The sequence below is a fragment of the Anas acuta genome, chromosome 14 (assembly GCF_963932015.1).
Source record: "Anas acuta chromosome 14, bAnaAcu1.1, whole genome shotgun sequence".
Classification (NCBI taxonomy): Eukaryota; Metazoa; Chordata; class Aves; order Anseriformes; family Anatidae; genus Anas; species Anas acuta.
The window spans coordinates 5,922,341-5,949,349 of NC_088992.1; the positions used below are offsets into that span (position 1 = coordinate 5,922,341).

At 62.0% G+C, this 27,009-nt stretch overlaps 1 protein-coding gene across 4 annotated transcripts; it reads right to left on the reverse strand.

Moving 5' to 3' along the window:
* Positions 1 to 2,132: 2,132 nt before the first annotated feature.
* On the reverse strand, positions 2,133 to 26,043 carry CAMK2A (calcium/calmodulin dependent protein kinase II alpha). Of its 4 annotated transcripts, none has more exons than XM_068697870.1 (19): positions 25,616 to 26,043; positions 21,055 to 21,149; positions 18,993 to 19,052; positions 16,590 to 16,644; positions 16,119 to 16,184; positions 14,858 to 14,930; positions 14,486 to 14,588; positions 13,928 to 14,011; positions 13,728 to 13,822; positions 13,521 to 13,643; positions 13,328 to 13,411; positions 12,108 to 12,150; positions 10,592 to 10,632; positions 7,396 to 7,428; positions 6,250 to 6,298; positions 5,411 to 5,486; positions 4,558 to 4,652; positions 4,019 to 4,255; positions 2,133 to 3,840 (listed from the first exon to the last, which is right to left on the reverse strand). In XM_068697870.1, exons 1-18 carry the CDS (start codon positions 25,675 to 25,677, stop codon positions 4,023 to 4,025), a joined length of 1,470 nt encoding a protein of 489 aa, XP_068553971.1. In that variant the 5' UTR covers positions 25,678 to 26,043; the 3' UTR covers positions 2,133 to 3,840; positions 4,019 to 4,022. The 4 variants fall into 4 exon arrangements, with proteins under 4 accessions (XP_068553971.1, XP_068553970.1, XP_068553973.1 ...); XM_068697869.1 differs by having other exon boundaries at positions 4,027 to 4,255; positions 25,616 to 26,040; XM_068697872.1 differs by lacking the exon at positions 7,396 to 7,428 and having other exon boundaries at positions 25,616 to 26,040.
* Between the last annotated feature and the right edge of the window lie 966 nt (positions 26,044 to 27,009).

Genomic DNA, 27,009 nt, shown 5'->3' on the forward strand with positions numbered 1-27,009 from the left:
TCCCACAGGAGGGAAGGACACAGGCAAGGGGCTGGGAGCTGCTGTGTGGCCTCTGGGGACAAGTGGCATGGGGGCCACCGTCCCCTCTTCCGATGTGCCCAAGTCTGGGTTTCCCCATGTGGTGTGGAGGGGCTGGGACCTGCACCTTTGGGAACGGACGGTGGCAAGGTGTGGGAGCACGATGCTTGCTCCAAAAGAGCTCTGCAGGCCAGGAGATGTCCCACGGTGGCCATAAAGGGTTAGCCCGGCTCCTGGGGTGATCAGAGGAGATGGTTATGGGGTTTTCTGCTTGGTCCATGGGGCTCTCAGACATGGTCCTGCCGTCGGATGGTCCTCCTGGGGAGGCGAGCGCAGCCAGCTCCAACCTGTGGGTCTCCGTGGGGTCAGGAATTCATGGGGGGCAAAGGGAGAGGAGGCAGGTTTGGGGTCTGGAGGGTGAAATATATATTCGGGAAGGGGGAAGACAGCTCTGTGCCTGGCTGGGGTGTGGAGAAGAGCAAAGAGCAGAGGCCCTGGAGCGGGCTCTCCCCTTCCAGCAAGACCTGAGAAATGAAGATGCTGCAGCTGGGCACAAAGTCAGGAAGGGAAAAGGGGCAGCTCCAACCCTACCCACGGCTCTGGGAGACTGAGACCATCGTGGCAAGCCCTCACCCTGACAAATCCTGTGGCCTGCGAGACAGCAAAGGAGATCGGTTTGGAGGACTTGTGAATTTAGGTTGCCCCAGCTGGCCAGGCCCTTCAGGCCGTGTGTACGAGGGAGATAACGCAGCTGGGGTGGCACTGGGGCTGCTGGGGTGGCACTGGGGATGGTGCCAGCAGCGGCTGCAGCAGCCCTTGCTCAGTTGATGAAAATTTAATTATTTTATTTATTTTTTTTCAGTTTTCCTGCAAGTTCTGGCACAATCAGGAAGCACAAAGGAAGACGGACAGGAGGTGTTTCACCATGGCTACTAAAAGAAAAGGGGGTGGTTTAGCAGCGCTCGTTCGGAGATGCTCTGGGGATGCAGAAACCTGCTCCGGAGGACCAGGGCAAGGTGGGGAGAGAAACCAGGCAGAACAGCCCCCTAAAGTGCCGGTGCTTAACGCTGCCACATCAGGCAGGTTGGGAAGTTGGGTCTTCCTCGGTCAGGCTTCAGCTCGACTGGAAGACTGGAAAGAGTTGAAACCCCAGACTCTGCTTCCCTTGGAAGGATCGGGAGCATTTTGGGTGTTGCAAGGACATCCAGGTGCCTCCAAAAGAACCTGCCCCCGGAGAGATGATGGTAGGCAAACCCCAAGGAGGAGAAACCATCTCCAAGAGGACAGCTCAAAGCCTCCCTGGAACACAAAATATTCTTCTCTAGCAGCGACCACCCAAAGAGGGCTCAAAGGAAGGAGATGGTGCCTACCCCAGCATCTCACCCATCACCCCAGCACAGCCCTTTTTTCTGCCAGCAGCTCCAAAACCAGGCTGAGCCCCATGGCCCCACGCAGAGCCCTGCCATGGCCTCCTCCTTCCTCTCAAATCCATCCCCAAAATGCTCCTGACGTTGGGAGGTGGATGAAGCACTCGCCACGCTGGAGAGGGGGAGAGAGGACTGTGAACGAGCTGAGTCCTTCCCTTAAAAATGAAAAAAAATCATCACTACACGACTACAGGAGGAAAATCGGGTCTGTAAAAACACCCCAAATCTACCTTAAACGCTAATCCTCTCCCTGAAAGGATTTCCCTGCTTTAGGGGCCAACTCATGCAAGTCAGACTCACTCCTAGCACAGGTCCACCAAGGGCGCACGGACACGTTTGTGCCCATGGAAGTCCTGCCGGATTTGTCCCCCCAGAAGGCATCTCCTGTGCACACTGCCAGCAAGGATCGCAGCCCCGGCACGGCGGGACATGGCCAACACCTCTCTCAGCCTCTCACTGCCCCAACGCTTTGGGTTACTGCCCCTCCATCCAGTGGGAAAATATTTTTTGCAGTCTGCAAGGACGTGGCTGCGTTACACGAGGCAGCCACCCCTGCCTAGACAGAGAGCAAAGCACTCAAAACCACAGAAAAGGCAAAATACACGCTCAGAATTTACATGGAGAAAACATTTCCTTTTTTTTTTTCCTTTTTTTCCTTTTTTTTTTTTTTATGTCCAAAACAAGCGCTTGTTTTTTTTCTTTGTTTTTCTTTTTTTGTTGTTGTTGTTCACGTCTTTGTTTTTCAACACACGCACCGTCTAGAAAGTTAAACGCCATGCAGATGAAGAGAGTGCAGCTAGAAAGTCCCCGGGGCGGCGGCGCTGCAGGAGCCCCACGCCAACGAGCCAAGAGCTTCCATCGGAAAAACAGACCCAGAAACGGGAGGGTTGCCGGAAAAAACTCCACCCTCGCGCCTCTCAGACCTGACGGCAAAGGGGCGAGACCAAAAATCCCCCTTCCCGGCCCTGCTTTCCATCCTGAAAATCACATCCTGGTGGCTCCAAAGAGCCCCCGGTGCTTGGTTTGCCCTGCAGGCAGCCCTGCGGGTGCCCCAGGGACGTGGGTGCCCTGGGGACATGGGTGCCCCGGTGCTGGGAGCAGCACGGCAATGCAACCCCTCTCCAAATGTAAACGCAACGAAAAAACAGCAACCCCCGAAAATCCCCACCCCACCCCACCCCCCGCCCTAAACAGCTGAACATTTCTAGTTATTACATAAAGATCCATTTCAGCAAATACTCCAAATCAAGTTACGAAATACACGGTAGGTCGGTTTTCTTTGTTCCTATAAAAAGGCATGCGCTCAAAGTAGAAGATAGCTAAAGGCTTGGTTGTTTCTTCGAAGCACGACCAGATTTCTGCAGAGTTTGGTTACTAAAGCTTGCATTCCTCGTCTTCGCTGGAAGGTGTCGTGTGGGCGATGGCGGATTGCGTCTCGAATCGGTGGCCAGCTCGGCTGCCCCAGCCCTTGTGCCGCGGGGAGCTGCGGGTGCTGCATGCGAGGGGCTGGGGAAGGGGTCCAAAGGGACGGGAGGAGGGCGTGGGGGCGATGCGGGTGCCCCAAACCCGCCGGCAGGGCTGGGAGAGCCAAGCCCTGGGGTGCTGTTGCCTTTCTCCTCCCGGCTTCGCCGGTCCCGGCTCCCAGGGGAGAAGGGAGGAAGGAGGGCGAGCAGCCGGGGCGCAAACCTACTTACCCTGCTGGGAAGGAGCTGGCCCATGTTCCGTGGAAAGGAAAACGCCGGGTTGCCTTTACTCACCCCTCCACGCACACACAGCCCTCCTCACCCAGGGCGCACAGACGCTGAACTTTTTGCCGATGGTTTAAACCCAAATTCCCCGGCTGAGGCTGCCGGGAGGTGGGAAATCAGGGTGGGAGCCCCGGCGGCGAGCGAGGACCTCGATAGCAGCAAGGCAAAATCCACGGGTACATGGCGGGGGGCTGCGGCACGGGGTGGCTCCAAGCTGCCCCCGCGCCCTCCTCTTCCTCGGGGAGCTCCCAGCGGAGGCAGGGATGGAGGCGGACGACGAGTCCTATCCGAGTCCAAGGGCCGTGCCGGGCTGCGGGGCCGTGGGGGGGCCAGAAATGCCATGCAGCCCGGGGTTGGGGGGAGAGGCTTTTGCCCCGGCAGGCGCCAAATGCTGAGGTTTAGGTTCGCGGTGTCTCTTGTCTTGGTTCATGCAGAGGAAAGGGGACGCATCCGGCGGGTGGGGACGGCGGTGGGGTGCTTGCGGGCGCCGGCGGGGCCGTTGGGTGTGTGCGGTGAGAAGCGAGGGGTTGTTCCAGCGGGAACCAAGCAGCAGAGCCAACAGCCAAAGTCCCGTCGGGGGGAGTCGGAGGGGTCTCCCCGGGCACTCAGTCAGTGACAAACCCGACACGGGCCGGGCCGCGCTTCAGCTGCAAAACACCGAGGGACAGAGCAGGATTTTGCTTCGGCCACCCCTTTTAGCCAAGCATCCCGCTCCCACCACCCTCTCCTGGCCATCCCGCACCCCGTGGGGCAAAATCCTGCTTTTTTGCCCCAAGGGTGCTCTGAGGACCCCATGCCCACCCTGCCCCGTGCCCGGAGCCTCACAGGCTTACTGCGGTAGGACGGAGGGCGCGCCGGATCTGTGGAAGTGGACGATTTGCCATTTGCCGTCGCGGCGGTGCCAGATGCGGGTCTCCTCGGACTGGGCCGTGCGGGGGATGCCCCCCGCGTCCACGTACTGCGTGATGCGGATGTAGGCGATGCAGGCCGACTCGTCCCCCATCAGGTGGATGTGGGGGTTCAGGATCGTCGTGTGCACGGGTTTGCTGTTCCGGGACCACACTGGAAAGGGGACAAGGAGAAGGGGGGCTTTGGGTGGCTCCTCGATTTGGGAAGGGGAGATCCTGGGGTTAGGCTGAGTAAATGGTGGGCTCAGGATGGGTTCCCCTAGAGAGCCTCGAACCAAACAGCCCCTCGGCACATCAGCATGGCCCTAGCAGGCTCGATTCACCTCCTGCTGGGTGCTCCCAAAGCCACCCGTACCCTCCTCTCCCCAGCGAGCTGCTGGAGGTCAAGGCGCAGACCGGCCCTGGGAGGTGGGAAGGGTCCCTTGGGGGGTGGGGGGTGGGAAAGGGGCTGCTTACGGTTTTCAAAGTAGAATCGGTGGAAATCCAGGCCTTCCACGAGGTTCCCCAGAGCCTCAGGCTCGAAGGCAGTCATCCCGGGGTCGCACATCTTCCTGGAGAGGAGGAAGGGGAGAGGAGGGGAGAGGAGAGGTTATCGTGCTGCTCCTAGCACAGCAGCCTTCCTTGGCCCTCAGGCAGAAGTCAGACCTGGTCCTGGCCCCGCAGGAAGCCCCCCACCCTCGTCTCCAGCCCCCCAACTTCACCAGGACCCCAGTGAGGTGAGGCGAATCCTCCCTCGGCCACCTCCTCCCATTAAACCTCCCAAGGTGCTGCCGCCTTCTTTGTAAGTGGCGAGAGAAAAACAGCAGGGAAAAACCAATTCCCTCTGCTCTGCATCAACATATCCCCGCTGCCATCCTCTGGGGCAGGGATGAGGACCTGCACTCGCTCAGAAACAGCTAATTAAATCGGCCCTGGACGCAGAAGAAACATCTCGTGAGGAGCAGCAGCTCTGCGAGCAGAAAGCAGCTTCCAAGCTGCCTGGGGCAGTCCGGGCGTAATGGACACGGCGGATGTGATGTTCCTTCTGCCTCCATAAATCACATTTACAGTTATTCATCTTTCTGCAAAAGCAGAAAATGGGCTCAGCCATGCTAACCGGAGCAGAGCTGCAGTCACAGCGGTGTGGCAAGGTTTGGGAACTGAAGTCCCCTGCGTCTCCTGGGTGCTCTCCATGCCCTAATACCACATCAGCCCGGTCACCCTGCTCACGGCAGTGGTTGAACCACGAGGTTTGTGCTGTCGTGGGGGGCACAAGCCCCTCGGCACCCGCTCCAGGACGCTGAGCCCAGCCCAGAACCAACACACTCACGTGTAGGACTCAAAGTCGCCGTTGCTTATTGCTTCGATCAGCTGCTCTGTCACCTTAATGATTTCTTGCTTCCTCACTGTCGGCGTAAAGGAAAATAAAAAGGGGAGAAAAGCCACAACACCCATGTTACATTATCTTTCAGAGATTTTTGCCCCCTATGTGGCCGACCCAGCTCCCAGCCCCTGCACCCCGCACCCCAGGATGGGACGCGCAACCCTGGGCATATTCTTTGCCGAATCAGTGCCGTACCTGATTTAATTTAATTTAATTTAATTATTTTTTTAATTGTGGCTAATGAAAGGACGTGCCAGGAGTCACTCCTAAAGGAGAGGGACCCCGTCCATGTCCATCGCCCCTCGCGGTGCCACTCTCACCCTGCCCCGTGTCCCGTTAGTGCCAGGCCCAAGCCCGCCTTGCTTTGTGCAGGGATCACTTCATCAAGTGACTTTGCAAATTAGCACCGATAAATTATTCCCTGGGTTATTCTTAGAAAGCTGGCTCGGGCAGGCAGGCGACAGGGATTTCCCTGGAGGCTTTTCCCCAAGGGCTGTTGGCCTGGGAGCAGCCCGGGAGCCCAGCGGGAGCGCAGGAGGTCCCGTGGGGACCAGCCGTGCCAGGCATTTCCATGACATTTCAGGGAGCTTCCACATTTTTGGGAGCCCTCTCTGCTCTCCAGCACTGTCCTGATCACTCCTTGCAGTCAGATAAACCAACTGTGCTGGCATTTCACTCTGAAGGAGAGGAGAAAACCACTTCTGGATGGCCCTGGGGTTCCCTCCGGCACAGGGCTAACGACCCCGGGGTGCCCCTACCCGCCTCCCTCGTGCCCCCGCCGGTACCTTTGGTGTCTTCATCCTCGATGGTGGTGTTGGTGCTCTCCGACGATTCCTGAGCAAAGAACAGAGAGGAGACGGGGGCACGGTGAGCCCGGTCTTCACCCGGCACGAGGAGGAGCTCGTGTGTCCGACAGCCCCCCGAGTCCGACCCCACAGCGCCCGGCTGTGCGCACGGCCGGCGCCCCAGGGCAGCGCCAGCAGGTCCAACCCGGCCTCAACCTCAGCTCTATCGCACCGCAGAGCCCCCCCCCGGCCCCCTGCCCCCGGAGCCGAGGGCACGAGGGCTGGGCTGGGGAGGGTCTCGCAGGGACGGCGCTGCCTTTTCCTACCGGCGCCTGCGGGGACAGAGACGGGGCAGGTCCGGGGTGGCCTGGCGGGGTGCTAGGAGGGGCAGGGAGAGGGGGCTGTGCAGGGGTGGAAGACACCATGTTGACTGTACGAGAGAGAGAGAGATGTACGAATTCACAGCGAGGAGGAGCTGGGATGAGAAAGAGGGGGGACTGTGCAGGAGTGAGAGAGACCACACTGACCGCAGAGTAGGGAGAGAAATGTACAATACAACAGAGTGCTTCCAAGACCCACATGGACCACCGAAGGCTGAGACACAGCTCTTTCCATCAACGGCTGAGCGAACTACACAGATTTGGGGTGTGTGTTTGGGGGGATGGGGGTCCTGACCCCCCGTCTCTCTCCAGGAGCCCCATCAAGGCGACTCTGCTAGCGGAGCTAGAGCAATGGCTCTGCGAGCTCTTCCCAGCAGAGCCTTGCTGATGTATTACCCAGAATACCCCGATGGAGGTTGGCAAGGTGTCCCATGACCATACAGTCCCCGCAGAGGCATGGAAGGTGTTTCTCCAAGGCTCCTTGGACCGATGCAGCCTGCAGACCTGAGTCAGGAGAACTGGGAGAAACGGCATGAGAACCCATCAGCAAGACACCCAGGGCTGGCTTCCCACCAGCTGGCGGCCAGCGAGTGCCTGCACCAACCCTGTGAATGGGGTTTGTGGGTGATACGGCTTTTGAGGATGTTCCCTCCAACCCCGCTGTCCCTTCTTCCCTACCCCGAGGTAACTTCCAAAAACGGGGGGAGGCTGGAACATGTGGAGAGGCCCAGCAATATCAGCATTGAGGAAGACGAAGGACACTCACCATTAACTGAACGCTGGAACTGGACTTTCTTTTCTGGAAAAACAAGGAGAAGAGATGGAACAGGAAGAGACACAGAGTGAGAAAGGCAGAGAGCAGCACGTGAGAGGCAGCAGCTCCTGAGCCGCCCTCCGTGGTCCTCCTGGAGGGGCGAGCGAGAGGCGCGGGGGCCAACCTGGTGCTCCTGGGGCTGTGCCGGCTCCCACCCGCCTTCCTCCTGGCACCCTGCCTCTCCTGGCCTGCCACTGCCCCCGTTTCTGCCCACCCCAAGGACCTGGTTAGGCTGAGAGGCTGCTAGGAGTAGGTGGCCGCCCTGGTGGCTTTGTGCCCAGGCCACCAGGCTGGTGGGAGCACCAAACGGGAGGCTCACCGACCGGGGCTGCCCTGGGCGCATCTGCCCGTGCCGCTGGCTGTTGTGCTCACCCAGTTGAGCTGCATTCCTTCGGACCTAGGGTTTCCTCCAGCACCGAGCCGGCTGCTCTAAAGCCAGCGTGGCTACGGCTGCGTGGCCCTGCAGGGCAGAGTGCCACACGGGGAGCTGTCCTGGTGCCTGGGGTCGAGCCACGTCTCCTCCAAAGAGCAGCTCCTACTCATGCACGTTTATCTCCATCCTCAACCTCTCCCACTAGGCTTTGGGTAAGAGCCCATAGCCAGCTTTCTGCCTGCAGTCCCCAACCCCTCCTGGATGTTCCTTCCTGCCCGTGCTCCGCTCCCCTCTCCACCAGGTCACCAAGGGCCGTGCGCCCTGGCCTCGTGCCCTTTCCTCTCCTCCAGCTCCCCGGGGACAAGCCCCAGCTGGCGACGGGAGGCACCGAGGCAGGAACTAGAAGCTGCAGTGCCAAATCTGGAGCATTTTGCCAGCACCTATAAAAGGCACCGCTCCTGCCTGCCCCACCAGGGGAAGAGCAAGCCTTGCGCAAACCTCTCAGAAAAAAAAAACAAGTGGGGACCCCTGAGGGCGTACGGCTGGGCTGGGGCGTAGGGACTGCTCAGATCCACCCCCTTCACATCCTGGGGGGCTCCCACCAGCATCACCACCGAGGCTCTCCCCTCCTTCGCTGGGCCCTGCGTAAATCCTCAGCCCTCCTTCTCCAGGGAAGCCGCTGTCCCACAGGGCAGGGCGAGCTGCCGAGCTTCGGGAGGGACCCCCGGGGGGGAGCCGGAGGAGCTGCAGGACGGGCTCCCAGCCTCTGCTAACCAAGGACATGACACGGGGCAGTAAACTGCAGAAGTTTCAGACGCGACAGAATGCAACACAAAGCAGCGACCGCGCCGGGTCGGGACATACAGTAACAGGATGCGACACGGGGCAGTGAGCTCATTAATTTCGGACGGGACAGGATGCGACATGGGGCAGTGATTCCATTAGTTTACAATGTGACGAGATGGGACACTACACAGGGCAGTGAAGGTATCGGAGCTGCTGGGACCAGCAGACCTCCCAGAGACCCCCGAGCAGGGGTGGGAGAGGAATTTCTGGTCCCGTGAATGCTTTCTGTAAGGGGAACCTCCCCGGGAGGGTGCTTGGAGGCAGGGAGGTGCCTGCTCCCTCGGGGAAGGCCAGCACAGGAGGTTTCTCCGGGTGGGGACAACTCTTCCCACATCGAACCATGCGTCATGCTGACCCCAGCCCTGCTCTCCACGCAGGCAGCACCCTTCCCCTTCCCTCCCCAGCTGCCCACCCACCCACCCACATTTCCAGGCTCCTGCCCGGCTTTCCCAGCGAGGTGGAAAGGAACAAACAGCACCCAGTGATGCCCTGGCATCCTCCAGGTGCCCACAGTGGCCACCAGAGCCCCTCCAGCAGCGGCCAGCCCCCCTTGGCCCTCTGTGTGCCCCCATGAGGGGGTTACGCTGCACATCCCCCCCAGGCTGAGCGGGAGGAGGTGGGGATGGTAACGCTGGAGGTGCCCAACACCATAGCTCGTGGGGAATGAGCCTTGCTTGGCTTTGTCTTCTCCTCCTCCACGCTCTGCAGAACCTCTCCAGCCGCCAATGCTGAAAAAAGCAGCTGGTGGTTGCTGTCCCCTGTGCTCCAGCAGCTCGCACCGAGCCACCTCTGCCCGGGGGATCCCTGCTGCGGTGGTGCAGAGCAGCAGAGGAAGGCTGGCAGGGCTGGCAGCTGGCTTCTGGTGGCTCCCCTGGGGGCTGTCCCCTCTGTGCCAGCGCCGCAGTGCCAGCGCCGCAGTGCTGTCCTGGAAGGCACGCGGCACCCCGACACCACGGCCCAAGGCAACGTCCCCTGGGAGCAATGCAGCCCAGCAGCTTCATGTTGCAGCACAAGGCTGCAGGGCCACAACGGGGGGTGTGTGCGTGGAGCTGAGCCCTGGTCTGGAGGGTTTTCTGTGGTCCCAGACCTTGCGGGTTTGACTTTTGGACAAAGGAAGGAAGAAACCAGCCGAGGGCTCTGCCCTTCCCAAACCCTGCACCCCTCACAATCCAACAGCAGGGTCCTGACAAAAGGGATGGAGGAAAAAAAAAAAAACAGGCCGTGCTGCAATTGGGGTCCTGAAGCTGTGCCTCCCACCTTGCATCCCTGCCCTGGGCTGTGGGGATGTGAACACACAAGTTCTTTGCTGTTTGTGTCCGTGGAGGCACAGGTAAGGAGAGGAGGACCTCCACGTGGGCCATGCCTCCCGCAGAAGGGTGGCAGCTCGCTAATCCCAGCTCTCCTTGCTGCCAGCAGGATTTCCCTGCCTCCAGGAGCCACCTGGTCCTGGAGAAGAGCTGTGGCAACCCGAGGGCTCTGCAGCCCTCCGAGCACCGGCTGCTTTCCAGCGCATCGCCGAGCTGGAGCACTCCTGTGCTCTGTCTGCAGTGGGCACAGGGGGCTGGGAGCAGCACCAGGAGGGTTAAACACACCCGTGTGCCACCTGGGGACAGGACAGAGCTGGGGGACAGCCTGGCCCAGCCCCACCACCTCCAGCAGCAGGACCACAATGGGATGGGGGAGATGTGGCCACCACCGCATGGCCTGAAGCCACAGCCTGAAGCCACTCTCCTGCTGCTGGCTGCAGCTCCAGCCCCTTCCCTTGCTGCACTGCAAAGCCTCCACGCTGCTCCGCTGGCCCGGGGGACACACTGGTGGCCCGGGGACACGCGGGGACAGCTGTGCCAACAGCCGCCCTTCAAAGCGCACGGTGCCACGGGGACCCCACGGCCGGCACGGGAGCGCAGGGGCGGGCAGGAGGGGGCTTACCTTCACGCCGTCATTCTTCTTGTTGCCACCGCTCTTGCCTCCTGGAGAGAGGAGGAAGGAGGTCAGGAGAGCCAGGCAGGGCACCAGGACCAGGAGGCCGAGGATCAGCAGCATGGTGCCGGGTGGCAGAGCCCCGCGGGTCTCCTCCTCTCTCCAGCCGCCTCCGGCACGGCCACAGGAGCTCAGGGGTGACCCCACCGGCACCGTCCAGTCCTTCTGGGGTGCCTCTCCACCAGGGACATGACCGTCCCCGAACGTCACGCCGAGTCCGTGGGGTGCCTCGCACGGGGAGCCCGCGGGCGGGCTGCGCCCCGGGGTGCTGGCGGCGCGGCGCTGGAATGGGCCGCCCGCCTGCCGCCCTCTAATTTTAGCCCCATGCTGCCGGGATCATGTGCTGCCGGCCTGCCGGCCCGACAGCTGCAGCCCACATTTTGACAATGATGAAAAGCAGACGCCTTCCCCGCTGCCCACCTCCGGCTGCCGGCCGTGCCCCGGCCCCCACCCCCGGGGCTGTGCCAGGCACCCCGAGGCACCCACAGGTGGGAGCAGCCCCACGCCGGGTGCTGTCACCCAGCTGGGGTGGGTGGTGGGGACAGGCAGCCCCCGGGCTGTGCGGGATGGCAGGGTTTGGAGGGAAGTTTTTGAATTTCCTGCCCTTTGATGCTTTGCGCCGCCGGTAACCGGATCCCCCCCAGCTGCCGGACTCCTCCGGCCCCGCACACGCTGCCCACAAGTGCTAAATCTGTCAGCACGATCCCCCCGCGACAAATGCGGATGCCAGCCCCTTCCAGGGACCTCTCCATCTCCCCCCCGGGGAGCCCCCATCTCCCCCTGCCCACCCCGACACCCAGCTCCTGGGCACTTCAGCCAAGCTCCCCCAAAAGCTGATGCCAAGCCCACCCTGGTGGCATGCCGTGCTGTGCCAAGGCCTCTCCTGGTGCACGGGCTGGGCCACCACGCTCTGTCCCTGTCCCTGCGTCTCCGTGCAGCCTGGGGGATGTGGGATGCAGGGAGAGTGCGTGTCCCTGTGGGATCTGTGCCCTCCTGACTCAGGAGGGCAAAGCAGGAGGGACAGGAGGGACCCTGCTGCCGCAGTGGCACCTGGAGACTTGTTGAGCGCTCACCTGGTGCAGAGGACGCTGTCTCTGAGGCTCTCTCCCTGCACCACAAACATCTCCAGGAGGGCAAAAAAGCAGCTGCCTCCATCCCTCGCCACCCCCAGCACCCACATCACCACCAGGGCACAAGCAATTTGAGTGGGCACACACCAACCCCAGATCCTAAACCCTCCAGGGAGCCTCAGACGGAGACCTTACCCTCTGCCACCCCAGCAGCCACCCCGTAGGGGCTGGGTGACCTGGCCCTAGCCTTACAACCTTCTCCCACCCCACAAAGCACCCGGCTGCACCCACAGCCCCACTGAGAGCTGGGGGCGAAGCCACCTCCCCACGGCCCCCACGGGCCTGCCCTGGGTGCTGGCACAGGGCGAGGAGAGGAGCCCGGAGACGGCACCTACCGGAGAAGTTCCTGGTGGCCAGCATGGTGGTGAGGATGGCTCCCTGAAACACACGGAAGCAGAAGGGAAGGGGGTGCAGGGCCCTGAACACCGGGTCCCCATGCCCCCCAGCCCCGCGTGTCACCCGTCCCCCTGTTAATATTCTCCTCCTGCTATCAGAAGCAGCCCTCGGTGCCCAGCTCCTTATCCCCAACATTGGGTTGCGTTCTCCAAAACCTCCTTCCATCAAAGATTAAAGGGGTATTAAATAACCCCGGGGCACATTTTGGCCTCATTCTGCCCCGCTCTCAGCCCAGGCTCCATCGGCCAGGGCTGGCAGCTGGCGGCGAGGGGAGCCAGTGGCAGCAGAGAGGGATTTAATTGCACTGAGAGCAGTGGGGCAGGGGCTTCTCAAGGAAGCTGTGCAAAGAAAACATCCCGAAAAACTCCCCCCTTCTCCAGCTGACTCAACTAACTAGTTGCTCAGCGGGTAATGAGATTACTTAGGACTAATTGCCTACAGTAATGGATTACTATTTGGGAGTGTACGCCTGAACTAATTCGATTACCTGTCTAGCTGGAAAGTAATAATAGTTTATAGCCGGGTTCTTTCCCTGATAATCACGTTAGTAGCCTGCAGCCGCCCTGCTCTGTGCCACGCTGCGCTCAGGCTGGGACGCTGGCGGGTCTGGTACAGATCCGTGCTGGGAAGGGGTCGTGGCACTGGTCTGGAGGAGAGATTTGCTCTTCCAGAGCCTCCTGAAGCCCCTTGGTGGGGGACCCGGCTGGGTGGGGAGATGGAGATCCCAAAGGTGTAAGCCTGTGGGGCTGTGAGCCAGGGGGGTTTGCCCCAAATCTGGGAGAGTTTTCTCCTTGGCTGCAGCGTGGCTTGGCCCAGGGCTCTCGCTACACCCCTGGGATCCCTGCCTTGCCAAAAAGAGGGACCTTTTTGTGCTGCCACCAGCAGGAATGTCCTTGTCCTGGTGTCCAGCACAGCCTCACCCTGTGGCTCAGCGCTTTGCTTCACCACAGCTTTCCTCTGAGCCCTGGGGAACCCCAGCTTGGTGCCACCACCCCACCCCACCTCCCGTCTCTCCTTCACAGCGGGATCCCCAAATCTCCATCAGCGCCGTGCTGCCGACCCACAGACCCCACCCTGCCCTTCCCCACTCGGCGAACACCCCCCAGGGACCCTCCCGTGCATTTTGCAGCCGACTCGGAGAGGAGAGAGCGTGAGTTACCTTTAGCTTCCTCCGGGCATTGAACTTCTTCAGGCAGTCCACCGTCTCCTGCCTGTGCATGCATGAGGCCACGGTGGCACGGTGCTGGGAGGAGAAAGAAGCTGCTTAGGGCAGGCACGGGGTGCGGGATCCCTCTGCAAACCCCGTGCCCCCCAAACCTTCAGCCCCTGGGGGTCAGTGCCACCCGGCTCACCGATATCCAGGGGTGCTTCAGAGCCTCCGCTGCCGTGATGCGCTTGGAGGGGTTTATGGTCAGCATCTTGTTGATGAGATCTTTCGCTTCGGGAGTGACCGTGTCCCATTCAGGGGAGGGGAACTGCCGAGCAAAGGGGCCAGGGTGAGTGGGGACAGCAGGAGGACAGAGGGGCAGGGAAGGGGGCAGCGAGACAAACGCACTCACATCGTACGCCCCAGCCTTGATCTGCTGGTACAGGCGGTGCTGGTCTTCATCCCAGAAGGGCGGGTACCCCACCAGCAGGATGTACAGGATGACGCCTGCCCGGAGAGGAGATGTGGGGTCAGTGCTGTGCCAGACCAACAGCCTGCGGTGTCCCACGCTGCCCAGCCCACTCCCCAAATTTCGGCCCCAGTCAGACTCACCGCAAGCCCACAGGTCCACGGCTTTGCCATAGGGATCCTTCCGGAGCACCTCGGGGGAGAGGTATCCCGGGGTGCCAGCGAAACCTGGGGCAGACAGCTTGTGACATGCCTTGCAGCCAGCCAGCCTCCCCGTACAACCACATCCAGAGCCGCGAGCACAGCCCGCAGCATCCCGGTGGCATGGGCACCCCTCTCCAAAAACACCCCCAGCTCCCGGGAGCAGAGCAAGCAGCAAGAGCACCATCACCCCAGGACGGTGCACAAGCTCGGGGCGCTCCGACGAGCCCACCAGCTTTTGGAAGAGGCTTTCCTCACCCCTGCCATGGGGCTGTATGTCTCAGCAGGACACCCGGTGACGCACCAAGCTCCCACCGAGCTGTGTGCGCATGGGCACAGGGCTGCTCCCAGGGGCACAGCGGGAGCCATCGAACCCTTCCCAGGCTGCTGGGCTCTCCCTCACCACCCCCCGGGGATGCTCGCCCCTCCTGGGGCAGCCTCGGTGGTCCCACCGACCGAACACGAGGGAGGGCTGGGGGGAAACCCGCAGCCGGCGCTCACCGAACCAGGCTTGCTGGTCCCCCTCCACCTCGATGGCGAGGCCGAAGTCAGCCAGCTTGACGGCGGCTCCCTTCAGCTTGGAGGCCAGCAGCAGGTTCTCGGGCTGCAGGAGGAGGGGAAGGTTGCAGAGGAGCAGAAGGGACCCGGGGGTTCTGCTGTGCCGGGGAGGGGGAGGTTCCCAGAGCAGCTCCCAGCGCTTTGGGGAGCTGTGTCCCATTGAGCACCCTCCTTAGAGGGCCACGGACTACCAGGACCTCTCTGCCCCCTCTCCCTTTGGGTGTTTCACCCCAGAGCTGCTGTTTGCTCTGCAGCTTTCCATTAGCTTTTGGGGCCCCCACACCCTCCCACGGGGCCTTCCCCTGCGGCTCGTACCTTCAGGTCCCGATGGACCACCCCCATCTGGTGGCAGTGCAGGACAGCCTCCAGGATCTGCTGGATGCAGTGGCTGCAGAAGAGAGAGGAGAAAGCTCACGTAGGTGTCTGGAGAGGCAGCTTTGCCTTAGCTGCACCCGCAGGGCTGCATTTCCTCCCCTCACCCTTCTCCACATCTCCACCATGTGCCACACGCTGGTGGTCACCCAGGTGCCGGTGGTGACCCAGCCAGGGGCTGCTGGACACCCAAGCAGGGTGCGGGGACGATGTGTGCACCCATGGGCTCCCCCAGAAGTGACACCAGGGAGCTGGGGACCAGCGGGGAGGACACCACACGTGCCCAGGTTCGGTCTCCAGACAGGGGCAGAGCAGCCGATGCGCACTTCAGCCCCATTTCCCCAGCCCCATCTGAGGCTGGTGGCTCGTGCTGTGTCTGTTCGCTTTGTGTCCAGGCCATTAAACCCTGGCTCGGCTGCGTGCGTGAGAAAGGAAGGGGAAAAGGATGAGGCAATGAGCACTTCTGTTCCCAACCAGCTGTCTGCGAGGCAGAAGGCCTTCATTTACATGTATTTTATTTTATTTGGATGACGCTAATCAGAGGATGGGTTGTAAGCGGATTCAGCGCAGGCTGCCCATTTAATAAGATCACTTTCTGCCTAGAAATGGGGAATATTTCCATGCAGCCAGGAGCAGCACGGAGCTCACCACCACCCTGGCCATTTGTATGGACGATGCCCCACGCACGGGGCACAGCCGAGGCTGCACCAGGAGCTCTCCCAGGCCGTGTGGGTGACCACAGCCCGACTGAAACCCCTCGAGGAGAGTCCTGGCCCCCTCGCCGAGCTGAGAGGTTCCTGGTTCCCGTTCCCTGCAGGAGCACTGTGTGTCTGGGAGCCCCGACTGCTCCTCCTTGCGCTTTCATGCGGCGAATGCCAGAGCACCGCTTGCAGATGGCTCTGGTGCAGCTGCAGGGAGGAGGATGCCAGCCCCAGGCTGGGTGCAGGCACCAGCCCTGCGGTAACACACACAGCTCTTGGCGCAGGAGCTGAGTTAAAACCAGCTTTTTTTTTCTCTTTTTTTTTTTTTTTTGGCTCTCCACATCTGGTTTATCAGCAAGCTCTGCAGGGCGGCTGTGGAACAGCTCTCAGCACACAGGGAGCTCGTCCTGCAGCAAGCAGGGTGGGTAATGCCCTGGGAAGGGGCAGCGATGGGGAAAGGGGACCCCTCCTGTCCCCTCCCTGCCCAACACGTCCTTGCTCACCTGGCATCCGCTTCGCTGTAGTACTCCCTGGCCACGATGTCCTCAAACAGCTCCCCACCGGTGACCCTGCAGGAGGACAGGGGGGTCACAGCGGGCACGCAGGGGGGCTGGGTTGATTTACAGCACGCTCAGCCCTGGAAAACCCTCCCCAAAGTGCTCCTGTCCGTGCACAGGGGGAGAGGGACAGGTGGCATGGCATGGCATGGCATGGATTGGGATAGGATAGGATAGGATAGGATAGGATAGGATAGGATAGGATAGGATAGGATAGGATAGGATAGGATAGGATAGGATAGGATAGGACAGGGGACCCCAAACATCCCCGTTCCCACCCCATGCGCCCCCCAGAAAGCCGTGAGCGAGCTGGTGTCAGCAGAGCTTGGGGTGATGGGCAGGGGGCGCAGGGCACACGGCCTCGGGGGGAGCCCGCAGCGGCTGTGGGGTCAGGAGCTGCATTCAGCCAGCACTCACAGGTCGAATATCAGGTAGTGATGGCCCTCTTCGGAGATGCTGTCGTGGAGCCTCACTGCGGCAGAGACAGGGGGGTTACGGCGCGCCCGGCTCCCGCCCGCGCTCACCCCCCAGGACCCAGCAGGGAAGGGCAGAGCAGGGATGCTCTTCCTCCCCCTCCTCTTCTTCCCCTCGCTGCTAGCTGGGGGGGCTCCCGCTCGGCCAAGTGCCCCCGTGGTGCAAGGCTCAAAGGTCACGTCCAAATCGGGGACAGCGGGGACCTGGCCCAGCTCCCGGGCAGGCTGTGGCCGTGCGCACCAGGGCTGAGGATTAGGAGAGGTGCCGGGCTGCCAAGCCCTGGCATTAACCTCGCTTTTTATTTATTTTTTCCCTCCTGGTCATGACCTTCCTCGTCTCCTTGGGCAGGCTGTCTCTGGGGATGCCCAGGGACCACGCTCTGCCCCGTTCCCCTGCCTGGCTCCTCGCCCTGCTCCGCGGGGCGCCGGGTGCGAGCGCATCCCCTTGGGCTGAATTCTGGTAATTTAGGCTGAGCTCCCTGCTCCCGGCTTCGCAGGCAGACACGCAGCGAGGGGAAAGGTGCAGAAATAAGTAGGACAGGCAGACAGACGGGTGAGTAGATCAGGCTGGTGTCCTCTGCCCCCACCACACCCCGCTTTGCCCTGGGGCCACCTCCTCACCGCTCCCCGATCCCGCTGCCACCACCTCTGGGGTCTGTATTGGGAAACCAGGGAGGAAAATGAAACGCTGCTGCAGGAGGGTTTGCTCCCAGCCTGGTTTACCCCAGCCAGGTCCCTCCTGTGGCACTGAGCGTTGCTCATCCCGCTCACGGCTCATTCTTCCCTACGGCCCCCGCAGACGTTCGCTGCCCTGTGCTCCGCCACCTGTGTTTGCTCAGCATCTCTCCCTGACACATAATCCCAGCTCCTCTGCCTTCCTGCGTTGAAACAAACACGTTTCCGCCCGTTTCATCTCATCTGAGAGGGATTTGGGGGTATTGTGCCTGGGATCCAAGAAGGTTCAGAGGGGGATTAGGCGCCTTTGGTGCGGATAGGGCGCGAGCAACCACGAGCAGATGGGCCGGATACATCCCCTGCCTGGGGAAGTCCCAGAGCCCGTGGCTGCCAGGAGCCGAGGGGGTATAACGAGGAGCAGCCGCCCTAAAAATAGCCTGGTCCTACAAGCATCTGTTGCTGACCATAGTCAGAAAGAGCACAGCAGCAGCGCCGTGGTGGCCAAATAGCTCCGCATTTGGTGCCAAGAGCCGGGCTTGGGGCACGGCTTGGTACTGACTCAGACAGGGATGGGTACTCAGAGCTCCAGGAGTGGGCATAGACAAAATTTGCCCCTCCAGCAAGCTTTCCCTCCAGGTAAAAGCACCTGGGGAAGCTGCCGCTGTCCCTGACCGAGCCCCATGGATGTGCTGTGGGGTCGTGGGCACCCTGTGCACAACTTCCCTGTGCAGCCCCTCCTGCAGGATCCCTGCACCCCCAGCTGCCCAGCACACCGTTCCCAGGGCAGACGAGGGATGGAAATGTGCTGCAGGAAACCCGAAGAGCCAGCACAGCCCCTCGGTGCATGAGGTCTTCTCCTTTGGGGACCACTGAGCTCCAGTTTTCCCGCACCCCCGGCAGCACTGGCTCCTCTCCCTTTTGCCAGCACTGCTCTGCGCTGCTCAGCTCGCTCCTGCTCCCAGCTGCAAAGGCTGCAGAGCTCCCTTCCTACCCCCAGATGCCTTCCCAAAAGCTCCAGGAGCCCACCGAGGTCTGCACCTCCCGGGCTGCTGCAGGAGGAGAGGGGCTTCATCCCCAAAGTGGCCCCCAAACCAGCCCCGGGTGCCGGCAGCTTGCATCAGCATCGCTGTCAAGGCTGGGCTTTGGGAATTTTGCTGCATTTTTTTCCCCTCCCCTCTCTCTCTCTCTCTCTCTCTCCTTCTGGCCTATTTTTGTCTTTTGCAGGGGCTCGGGAGTTTTCCTGAAACAGCTTTTCCGAAGGAGGCTACTCTCAGATGGACGGCCGGTGGGAAAGTCTTCGCTTCCCCCCCGCCATCGCTCCTCCCACGCCCCGCTCTGCTGCTGCTGCTCGGAGCTGGAGCCGCTTTTTGGAGCAGGCAGAGGAACACAGCATCCGAGGGGTAAAAATAGCCCCCCTGCAGCCCCGCTCCCCCCGGAGGGACGTGCGGCCAACTGGGTTAGTTGGGACCTACTTAAATCCCCCTGCGCTCGCCGGGGGCCTCTCTTTGCCTGACCCCGTTTGGAGAAGGGAGCTGGGGAGGAAGAGGAGGAAGAGGAGGGATGGGTTTTGCACCCAGACCCATGTCCCAGTGCCCCCCCCGTGCCTGGGGTGCGTTGGCGAGGGGGGGAGCAGGGTGGGCAGCAGTGCCGGGTGCCTGCGGCACGCGCTTACCGATGTTGGGGTGCTTCAGGAGGCGGCAGATCCGAGCCTCTCGTTCCAGCTTCTGGTGATCTGAAAGAAGCAGCGGCCCCGAATTAGCGGCCGGGGAAGGGAACGAGCTGCTGCCAGGTCTCGCCGGTGCTCTCGGTGGAGCTGCCAGCACAGGAAAAGTGTAGGGGGATGGAGCAGCTGGCGAGGAGCGAACCTGCCTCTTCTTTTGGTTTTGTTCTGCCTTGTTTCAAAGGGATAACGGCTGCAGGGAGGTGTTCTGCATCAGGACCTGACAGACGTTGTCCCAGCATGGGCGCAGCACCCAGCCAAGCCCTGGGCACGGCTGCTGCAGGCGTCCTGGGCTTCTTCTCCTCGCCCTCTTCTCCCCATCACCAATCCCTTTGCTGAACAAGCCCCGAGCTCCCCGCAGAGCTCTTGGAGGTGCCTGGGCAGTTGCTGCCTGCAGCCCTGCTGGGTTTGCTCGCATTCAGCCGAGCACAGACAATCAGCACGGTCCTTTCTGGCCCCAAAATCTAATAACCAAACCCCTGAAGATGGAGCAAAATTCAAGTGGCAATGGGGCCATCAGCCCCACGAATTCCCCACGCTCCCCACACCCCGTGCCGCTCTCCCTGCCCCGCGCTGCCTCCTCCCCGCAGCTCCGTCTGAAGGCAGTTGGTGATAGCAGGAACCCAGCAGCCAGGAGAGGCAGGGATATAATTAGGGCTGCTCGTCTCTCGGCACTCTTGCTGCTACCTTGCAAGTTCACACCCCGCAGTCTCGCTCTGCATCGAAGCAAATCTGCAGCCGCCGAGACGCGCGGGGCTGCAGCCTTCCCCAGGGCGCCCCACATCCAGCCCGTCTGCCTTGGCGTGCCCGGGCTGTGGGGACATTTCCCCCTTCAAAAACCCTTTTTGGGGTTGTTTTTCCCCCGCTGGAGGCAATCTCCTCATGAGGAGGTCCAGCATTGCTGCTGCTCTTTGGTAAAAGCAGATTTGCTTGCTCTAAGAGGCCGGAGATCACCGGATCTCTGCACAGCCGGGGGCTCTGGGGACATTTCCAAAAGGAGCTGCTGCTCGGCCAGCAGAGCGAGGTCTCTCCAGGTGACAGAGGGACACGGAGCCATTGCAGGGCACGGCACAAACCCGAGGAGAAGATGGAGAAGGGCAGACTGCAGGGGACATCCACCTCCCAAGGGGGGGTGCCCACCGCGCAACGCCGGGCGTCAGCGCCGCGCTGCTTTGGCAAGCGCTGGCTCAATTTGAGGTCAGCAAGGAGCTTGTCACCATTTTCTGCGTTTCAGTTCTGCCTTCAGAGGTGAGCAGTGGCGTCAGGGAGAGAAGCAGAGGCAGGGAGTTAATTAAAGCCTCCCGGCAGGGCGCTCACTCTCCCAGCACCCATCCTGCGCTCCCCGGTGCGCCCGGCGAGGAGGAGCCGTGGAGAGGACGTGGCAGGGGCCATCTGGTCCCCTCCGACCTCGCCACCCAGCTCCTCTGCCAGATATTTGCAGCAAAGGAGCTCCTGCACAGGGGCGAGGGATGGCTGGAGCGTTTGTTTGCAGGATCAGCTCAGCCTGGCCCCGAGGAGCAGCCAGCACGGATCTGAACGAGCCTTGTCCCGGAGCCAGCGCTCTCCAGCGCACCCAAAATTACCCCACAGAGGGGGTCGTGCCCATCTCCAGACTGAAATAAAGCCCCCACCGAAGGACCCATTTCGTTTATGTGTGTGCATCTGTATGGGATGGGACCCTCTCCAGGAGGTGATGCTCCCAAAATTCCTGCTGCCCAATGCCGGGGCTGTCAGCAGATCCTTGCTGCCAGGCTGTAACCACGCTTTGCTGCGACACGGTGTGTGGGGTGCTGGGGCTGTTACAGCAGGGAAATGGGGGCCTGAGCCCCGCAGGAGTCCCCAGGGACCCTGGCCCAGCCCCGAGATGTTTGTGCCTTTGGTTCCCATCCACCGAGGAGCTCAGTATGCACTGCGGTGGGGACAGGGTGGGACAAGGGGGCTCCCACCATGGTGTAAAGGACACAAACTCCCCACTGCAAGCCTTGCCGACCCCCAAAACACCGCCAGCACCTACCTCGGGCAGACAGCTTCTTGGTGTTGATGATTTTGGCCGCATACTCTTGTCCTGCCAACACCTTCACGCATCTCCGGACGATGGAGAAAGCGCCCCTGGGGAGACAGAAGGGAGGTGAAGGGCTCCGTGGGGGCGAGGACGGGGCTTGGCCCTAATGTGCTGCGGGGTGAGGGCAGCAATGGGGATGGGGATGGGGACGAGAAGGAGCTTTTGAGAGGGGGGAAAACACGGTGGGTGTGCCATCAGCTCCCAGGCACCACTGTCCTTGGGGACGTGGGGACAGGCATATATGGACGTGGGGATGAACGCAAGATTTGCCCCTTGGCACCATCCTGGCAGAGCGCTGGCGCTGTGCACCTTTCCTCCCTCCAAGCTCTGCCTTGTCCATCACCTGGGAGAGAGCAGGCCACGATTTACCAGGAGCTCTGGCTCCCCAGGGACACCGGGAATGGATGCAGCTGTGGCACCGCGCTCAGCCACTTCGCCCTGTGTGTGTGCATCTCTCTGCGTGCTTTAGACCTCGCAAACACAGCAGCAGTTTGCAGAAGCGGGCACAAGCACTCGCTGTGGCTGCAGGCGACCGATTTAAGGTCCCCGTGGCCGCAAACCCACCGCAGCAGCAGCAGGACCATCCCCACTGGCTGCGGGCACCGATGCCGGGGCTGCGGCGGCGCGCGCGCACGCACCCGCAGAGCCCCGCCGAGCACAACCTTTGTACCAGGTTCTCTTTCCTGCCAAACCCCTCCGATCGCTCAAATAACAACTATCAAAAGCAACGCCACCTCCCGCCCCACCTGCCCCCGCTCCCGCTGCACGGCGAGGAATAAAAGGCCGCGCTCGCGAGCGCGCTGCCAAGCAGTGGTGGATAATTGATTTTTCCCGGTGGGGGCGGATGGAGACGGGCAATTTGGGGCTGAGTGTGATCTTTAGCAGAATAGGCGAGCGGCGGGGTGCAGGGGATGGGGCTGGGCACGCGGGAGCCCCAGCGGAGCCGCCAGCCCACGCGCCCCGTGCGGCATCGCCCGCGGCACGTGCCAGGCAGGGGCTGGGGAGAAGAAAGAGGAGATGAGCCCGGCACTTCCCGAGCTCAGAGCCCTGCCATCTCATCCCAGCCACTGAAAGAGATGAGTTATTCGTATTCCCATAGCCAGGGTGGGAATTAACTGGAAATCAGGGGGGAAATGCTGCTTGTCCAGCCTGGGGAGACCGGGGTTGCTGCTGGCATGGGGCTGGACGCACGGTGCCACTCGCCCCATCCCACCAGGAGCTCTGTGTGCACCAGGTCTGGGGGCTCCTTTCCTCCCCGTGACCCCTCTTTGCTCTTTTTTCCCTAAGGGCACCCCGCTGCAGCGATGAGCACAGCAGGGAAACCCCAGGTGGTGAGGGGAGAGCTCACCACCCCCAGCCTGACCCAGCTCGGGGCTCTCAACCCAGCTGTAGGGTTTCACTGCGTGACCCAACGTGGGCCTGGAGGGACGTGGGTGTCCCCCCCATGGGGCACAGGAAAAGGTTTGTGCACCCCAGGCTGGCTGCTTGACCCCCCTGGGGGTCTCTCAGTGGCCGTGCCATGCCCACGCACACCACGCAGCCACCTCCTGCTGCTGGCTCCCAGCCCCGCAGCTGCTGCCAGGGTCCCCCAGGCCAGGAGTGACCCCCAGACCCTGTCCCCATGCCCCCCCTCGGGTCCCTGCAGCCCCCACAGCGGCTCTGCCACGGGGATGCTCCACTTCCCCCTTCTTCACACCTTCCCTGCCAGCACCGGGCTGCGCTGCTGCCGCCCTCCCTCTCTTCAACACCTCCTCCTCCTCCGAGGCATTTTATCTCCTTTCTAGAGAGAAGAGTGTGGGCTGGGGATTTTTTGTTCCTCCGTAGCTTTTTTTTTTTTTTCTTTTTTTCTTTTTTTTTTCTCCCTTTTTAATGAAAACCCTCTCCTGCAGCTCAGGGAGCCAAGGGGCTGATCGTACCGCTCGGTAATTGTCGCCAGCCTCTCCCTGAACCTGCTCCGCTGCGGGGGCGGATTCGGAGGCGCCGGAGGAGCTGCACTTTCTGTTTGTCCTACTCCGGTGGCCGTGGGCAGGATCCTCTCCCTGTCCCCCCCCCCACGCTGCCCCCGCTCCTCGCCCTGTCCCTCGGCTCCTGTGACCTGTGGGGGTGGTTTGGGGGGAGCAGGGCAGCCCCTTGGTGGCTCTGCTTTGCCTGGGGATGCTGTGGGAGCAGGTTTTCCCCAGCAGGGACACGGGAACAGCTCCACGTTCCCTGCTTGGGACACCCCCTTGCCTGTGCATGCAGGACATTGTCTGTGGAGCCCCCTCCCCAGCTCTGCTCCCCACGAAGCCCCATCAGCTGCGTGGCATCATCCTAAAACCCGGCTTGTCTCAGTGCCAGGATGCTCGGGAGCCGAGGAGGTGGCAAAGAAGCAGGTTGGGCGCAGCAGCCTGGCACCCAGCACCTTTCCAAGGCCTTTTTGGGGTAGAAAACCCCCCTGAGAAATGCGGGAAGCTCAGGAAGGGCGGAGGGGGCACAGCTAAGGGCTGGCAGCCAGCCGTGTGCTGGGGGTGCCCCCGCTGAGCTGGCGGGCAGCGGCTGCGGCAGCGGAGCGCGGCGTGCAGCGCCTCGTCCTGGTTTCCCTTGCCGAGCCCACGAAGCAGAAATTTCCCCATGGGAAACCACTGGGTTTTTGCAAGTGGAAACCATCCCGGTGGAAAATTCCCAACCAGCTCCGCAGCGCATTGACCAGCCCAGCCAGGGCCCGGGGTTGGGAAGGTGTCTGGGTGCTACCCACAGCCCAGGGGGGATGCTCCGAGCTGCAGGAGCCACCGGGCTGAGCCGCTCAGCCCCTGCATCGCCTCCTGCAGCAGGGGAGGTCGGGTGGGCCAGGCTGCCCAGGGTGTGATGCTCATAGGGCCGGGGAGCCTTGTTGCTGCTGCCTTTGCTTGTTTATTGATGAGCGTGGAGCAATGCATCTGCCCGGGTGCACCGCTGCGCTGCTGCGGGTGCCCCTGGGGTCTGGGCTCCCACCCAGCTGTCTCGGTGCCTGCCTGGCAAAGCCTCGTGCCCTGAACTCCTCCAGCAGCTGTCCTGGTCCTTCCTCATCGTGCCCAGCCTGAAAACTCCCCTCCATGACCCCTGCACCCCTGCCTGCCCCGCTGGGCCCAGCAGCACCCCTGCAGGCACTGCTGACCCTGCTGCGCACCCCGCAGAGCCCAGAAAAGCTGAGAAACCTCTGGAAAATCAGGTCCCGAACCCAGCCGTGCCCAGCTCCTCGGGGTGTTCACATCCCCCTGCCTGCAGCACCGGCTGGGGCTGCCTCCCCAGCTGCTGCTCCCCACCAGCCCCCCGAGCAGAAGGGGATGTGCGTGCACACCAGCGCATCCCAGCACCAGGGGTCTGCCCGCCTCCAAGGAGCTGCACTTGTTTGCAGCAGCCACCTGCCCCCCCCCCCGCCTCATTTTGGCAGGAAACATGAGCTGTGTTCAGCCCGGCACGAAGTCCCCCCCTGTTCCAGCCTCTCGCTTTCTCCATCTTTGTCCTCTCCTTTCTCTCTCGCCCCCGTTCTGCACGCCCACGCGCGCGCGCGGGTGCACATTTCGGCGCAGGCTGCCCTGCGGTGCGGGGCTGCGGGGCTGGAGCAAGTTTCCATGCCTACAGACGGACATAGCTGCACATCCACCACCCAGCACCCCGCCAGCAGGCTCGGGCACCCCGTTCCCGAGACAACCCCGCGGTGCACGGGGCTCTCTCCGAGCTGCTCCGAGGGCACGCAGCCCACATTTCCACGGCAGCTCCAAAAAAGAGGCACCGAAACCGAACCCGAGGCACACGCCTGTTGTTTGTGCTTCTTTTTTTTTTGTATCCAGCCACGCAGCATCCCTCTGCCCAGCACTGAGGGCATGGACGGTGCTGGGACCAGCGCCCTGCTCCACCCTGGGGTGCTCAGTGCCCCCCAGGCAGGCGTTCCCTGCACACGGATCCGTGCGGGCAGGCACCACGCGGTGCCACCCGCAGCCACCAAACTGAGCCCCTCCCGGCTGTGGCTCAACGTGGGGCACTCGCACACCCAGCTGGGACTGGGGATGAGGGTGGGAGAATCCCAGCTCTGGCTGGGCTTTCTCCGGGGGCTGCCAGGCGGGCTGGGTCTCCTGCAGGAGTTGTCAAACCCCGGTGAATCCACGCAGAGAAATTCCCCGAAGGAATCGGAGGGGCGCCCGCCGCTTGGGCTTCCCTCCCCGGCTGTCCCGTCCCTCCTCCTGGCTGGGGAAGTTGCCGGGGGAGCCGGCAGCCTCCTCTCTCCAGAGCTGCTTTTCCCTAAGAGGAGCAGCCGTCCCCTTCCCGAGCCTGAACCCAAAATGTGGCATGGGGAAAGCTGCACCCAGCACCCGGCACCCCAAATCGGGAAGGGACGGAGCTGGCAGGGCTGGTGCTGGGGGACCCCTTCCTAACCACGGTCCCCCCGCTGCTCCCTTTTCTCCGTGCCCATCATCCTGCCCTGAATCCGTCCTTTCCCAGCCCTGCCGAGGCTCTGCCCCAGCCGGGGCGCATCCAAGCCCCGTCTCCAACTTACTTGCCCAGTTCCTCAAAGAGCTGGTACTCCTCGGTGAAGCGGTTGCAGGTGATGGTGGCCATCCCCGGGGGCTGGAGACGCTCCCTCCCGGTGCGGAGTTGGGGGCAAGCAGCTCTCCTCTCGCTCCCTCCCTCTCCGTGTGCTCCCGGGGCTCTCTCCTCGCCGAGGTAAATAAGGGAATATGTTTGATTGACAAGCCCGGAGATAATGATGAGGGCAATTTGTCTTCTCAGCCTCGCAAGCCTTCGTCAGCATCCCCGTCCCCATGGAGACCACCGCTGCCAGGAACGCCCTGCTCCCGTTGCCTGGGCAACTGCATCCCAAACCCCGCCACCCGCCATGGGGACCGCGGCCCCGATGGGGGACCCAGCCCCAGGGGCTGCCCCGGGGGTCCCCCCGAGCTCTGCAGGGATGCAAGGGGGGCAAATCCAAAACCGCCAACCCTCCAGGCAAATCGGAGGACGTGGCGGTGGCAGAACTGGGGCAAAAATGGGTTTCCATGGAAACCTGGGTTTCCATGCTGCAGGAGGATGCCGTCGCCCCAGCAACTGCCCCCCCAACTAAAAAAAAAAAAAAAAGAAAATTAAAATAAAAAAAAATCCAGGCCCTGCTGGTTGCCCTGCAGCAGCATCCCTAGGGGGCTGCGGGGAGGGGGGGGACGGGGTGGTGCAGAGCGGGGCGGGCGGCACGGATGGAGCAGAAGTGTGTCAGGAGAAGGCAGCGAAACCAAGGCAGGTCCCCAGGTCCCCAAACCGCCCCGCCAGCAGCTGGGTCCCCCGGGGGGGCCTGGCCCCGATCGCCAGCACCTGGGGGTCACCCCCTGTGTGGGGAGAGCGGCTTGGGCTGAAACACACCACAAGGGGAGCCCTTGGTTTAAAAAAGGGGGAAAAAATGAAAAAGGGCGATAAAAGTGGAGTAACGAGATCCGAGGCCTCCGGGGAGCACGCCTTGCTGCCGGCATCTCCACCTCCAGCCTTGCAGGTGCCCGGTTTCTGGCCCCCATTTGGGGTTTTAACCCATTTTTGGTCATTTTTGCAGGAGGAAAAGGGCCCCGGCAGCCGGGGCTCTGGGTGGCCACGGAAGGCATTGCCTTGGGCAGATAAGGCCGATGCAGCTCCCCCCCGGGGAACTGTAGGGTTAAAAGGAAAAGAAAAGGCTCTAACCAGACAAAAATAGGGAGAAATCTTTGAGAGGAGAGAGAGGAGGAGCGGGGAGAGGGAGAGAAGAAAGGAGGTGGAAGTGGAGGAGGACAGCAAGCGGCTGAGTGAGGAAGAGGAGGGGGAGGAGGAGAAAGGTCTAATGGCTTTTCCATTAATTGCACCATTACCCGCTCCCATCCCCACCCTCATGGCCCCGCATCCAGTCTCGGTGCCAGGGGCCCCGTTCCCACATGG

Bases quoted from the DNA above. Each gene is read 5' to 3' on its own strand.
- CAMK2A (XM_068697870.1), bottom strand. From the start codon at position 25,677: ATGGCCACCATCACCTGCAACCGCTTCACCGAGGAGTACCAGCTCTTT. The intron at 13,823-13,927 runs GTGAGTCTGACT...CTCTCCGGGCAG, and splicing joins CGTGGACCTGTGGGCTTGCG to GCGTCATCCTGTACATCCTG. The intron at 7,429-10,591 runs GTAAGCCCCCTC...TTGTTTTTCCAG, and splicing joins AGAAGAATGACGGCGTGAAG to AAAAGAAAGTCCAGTTCCAG.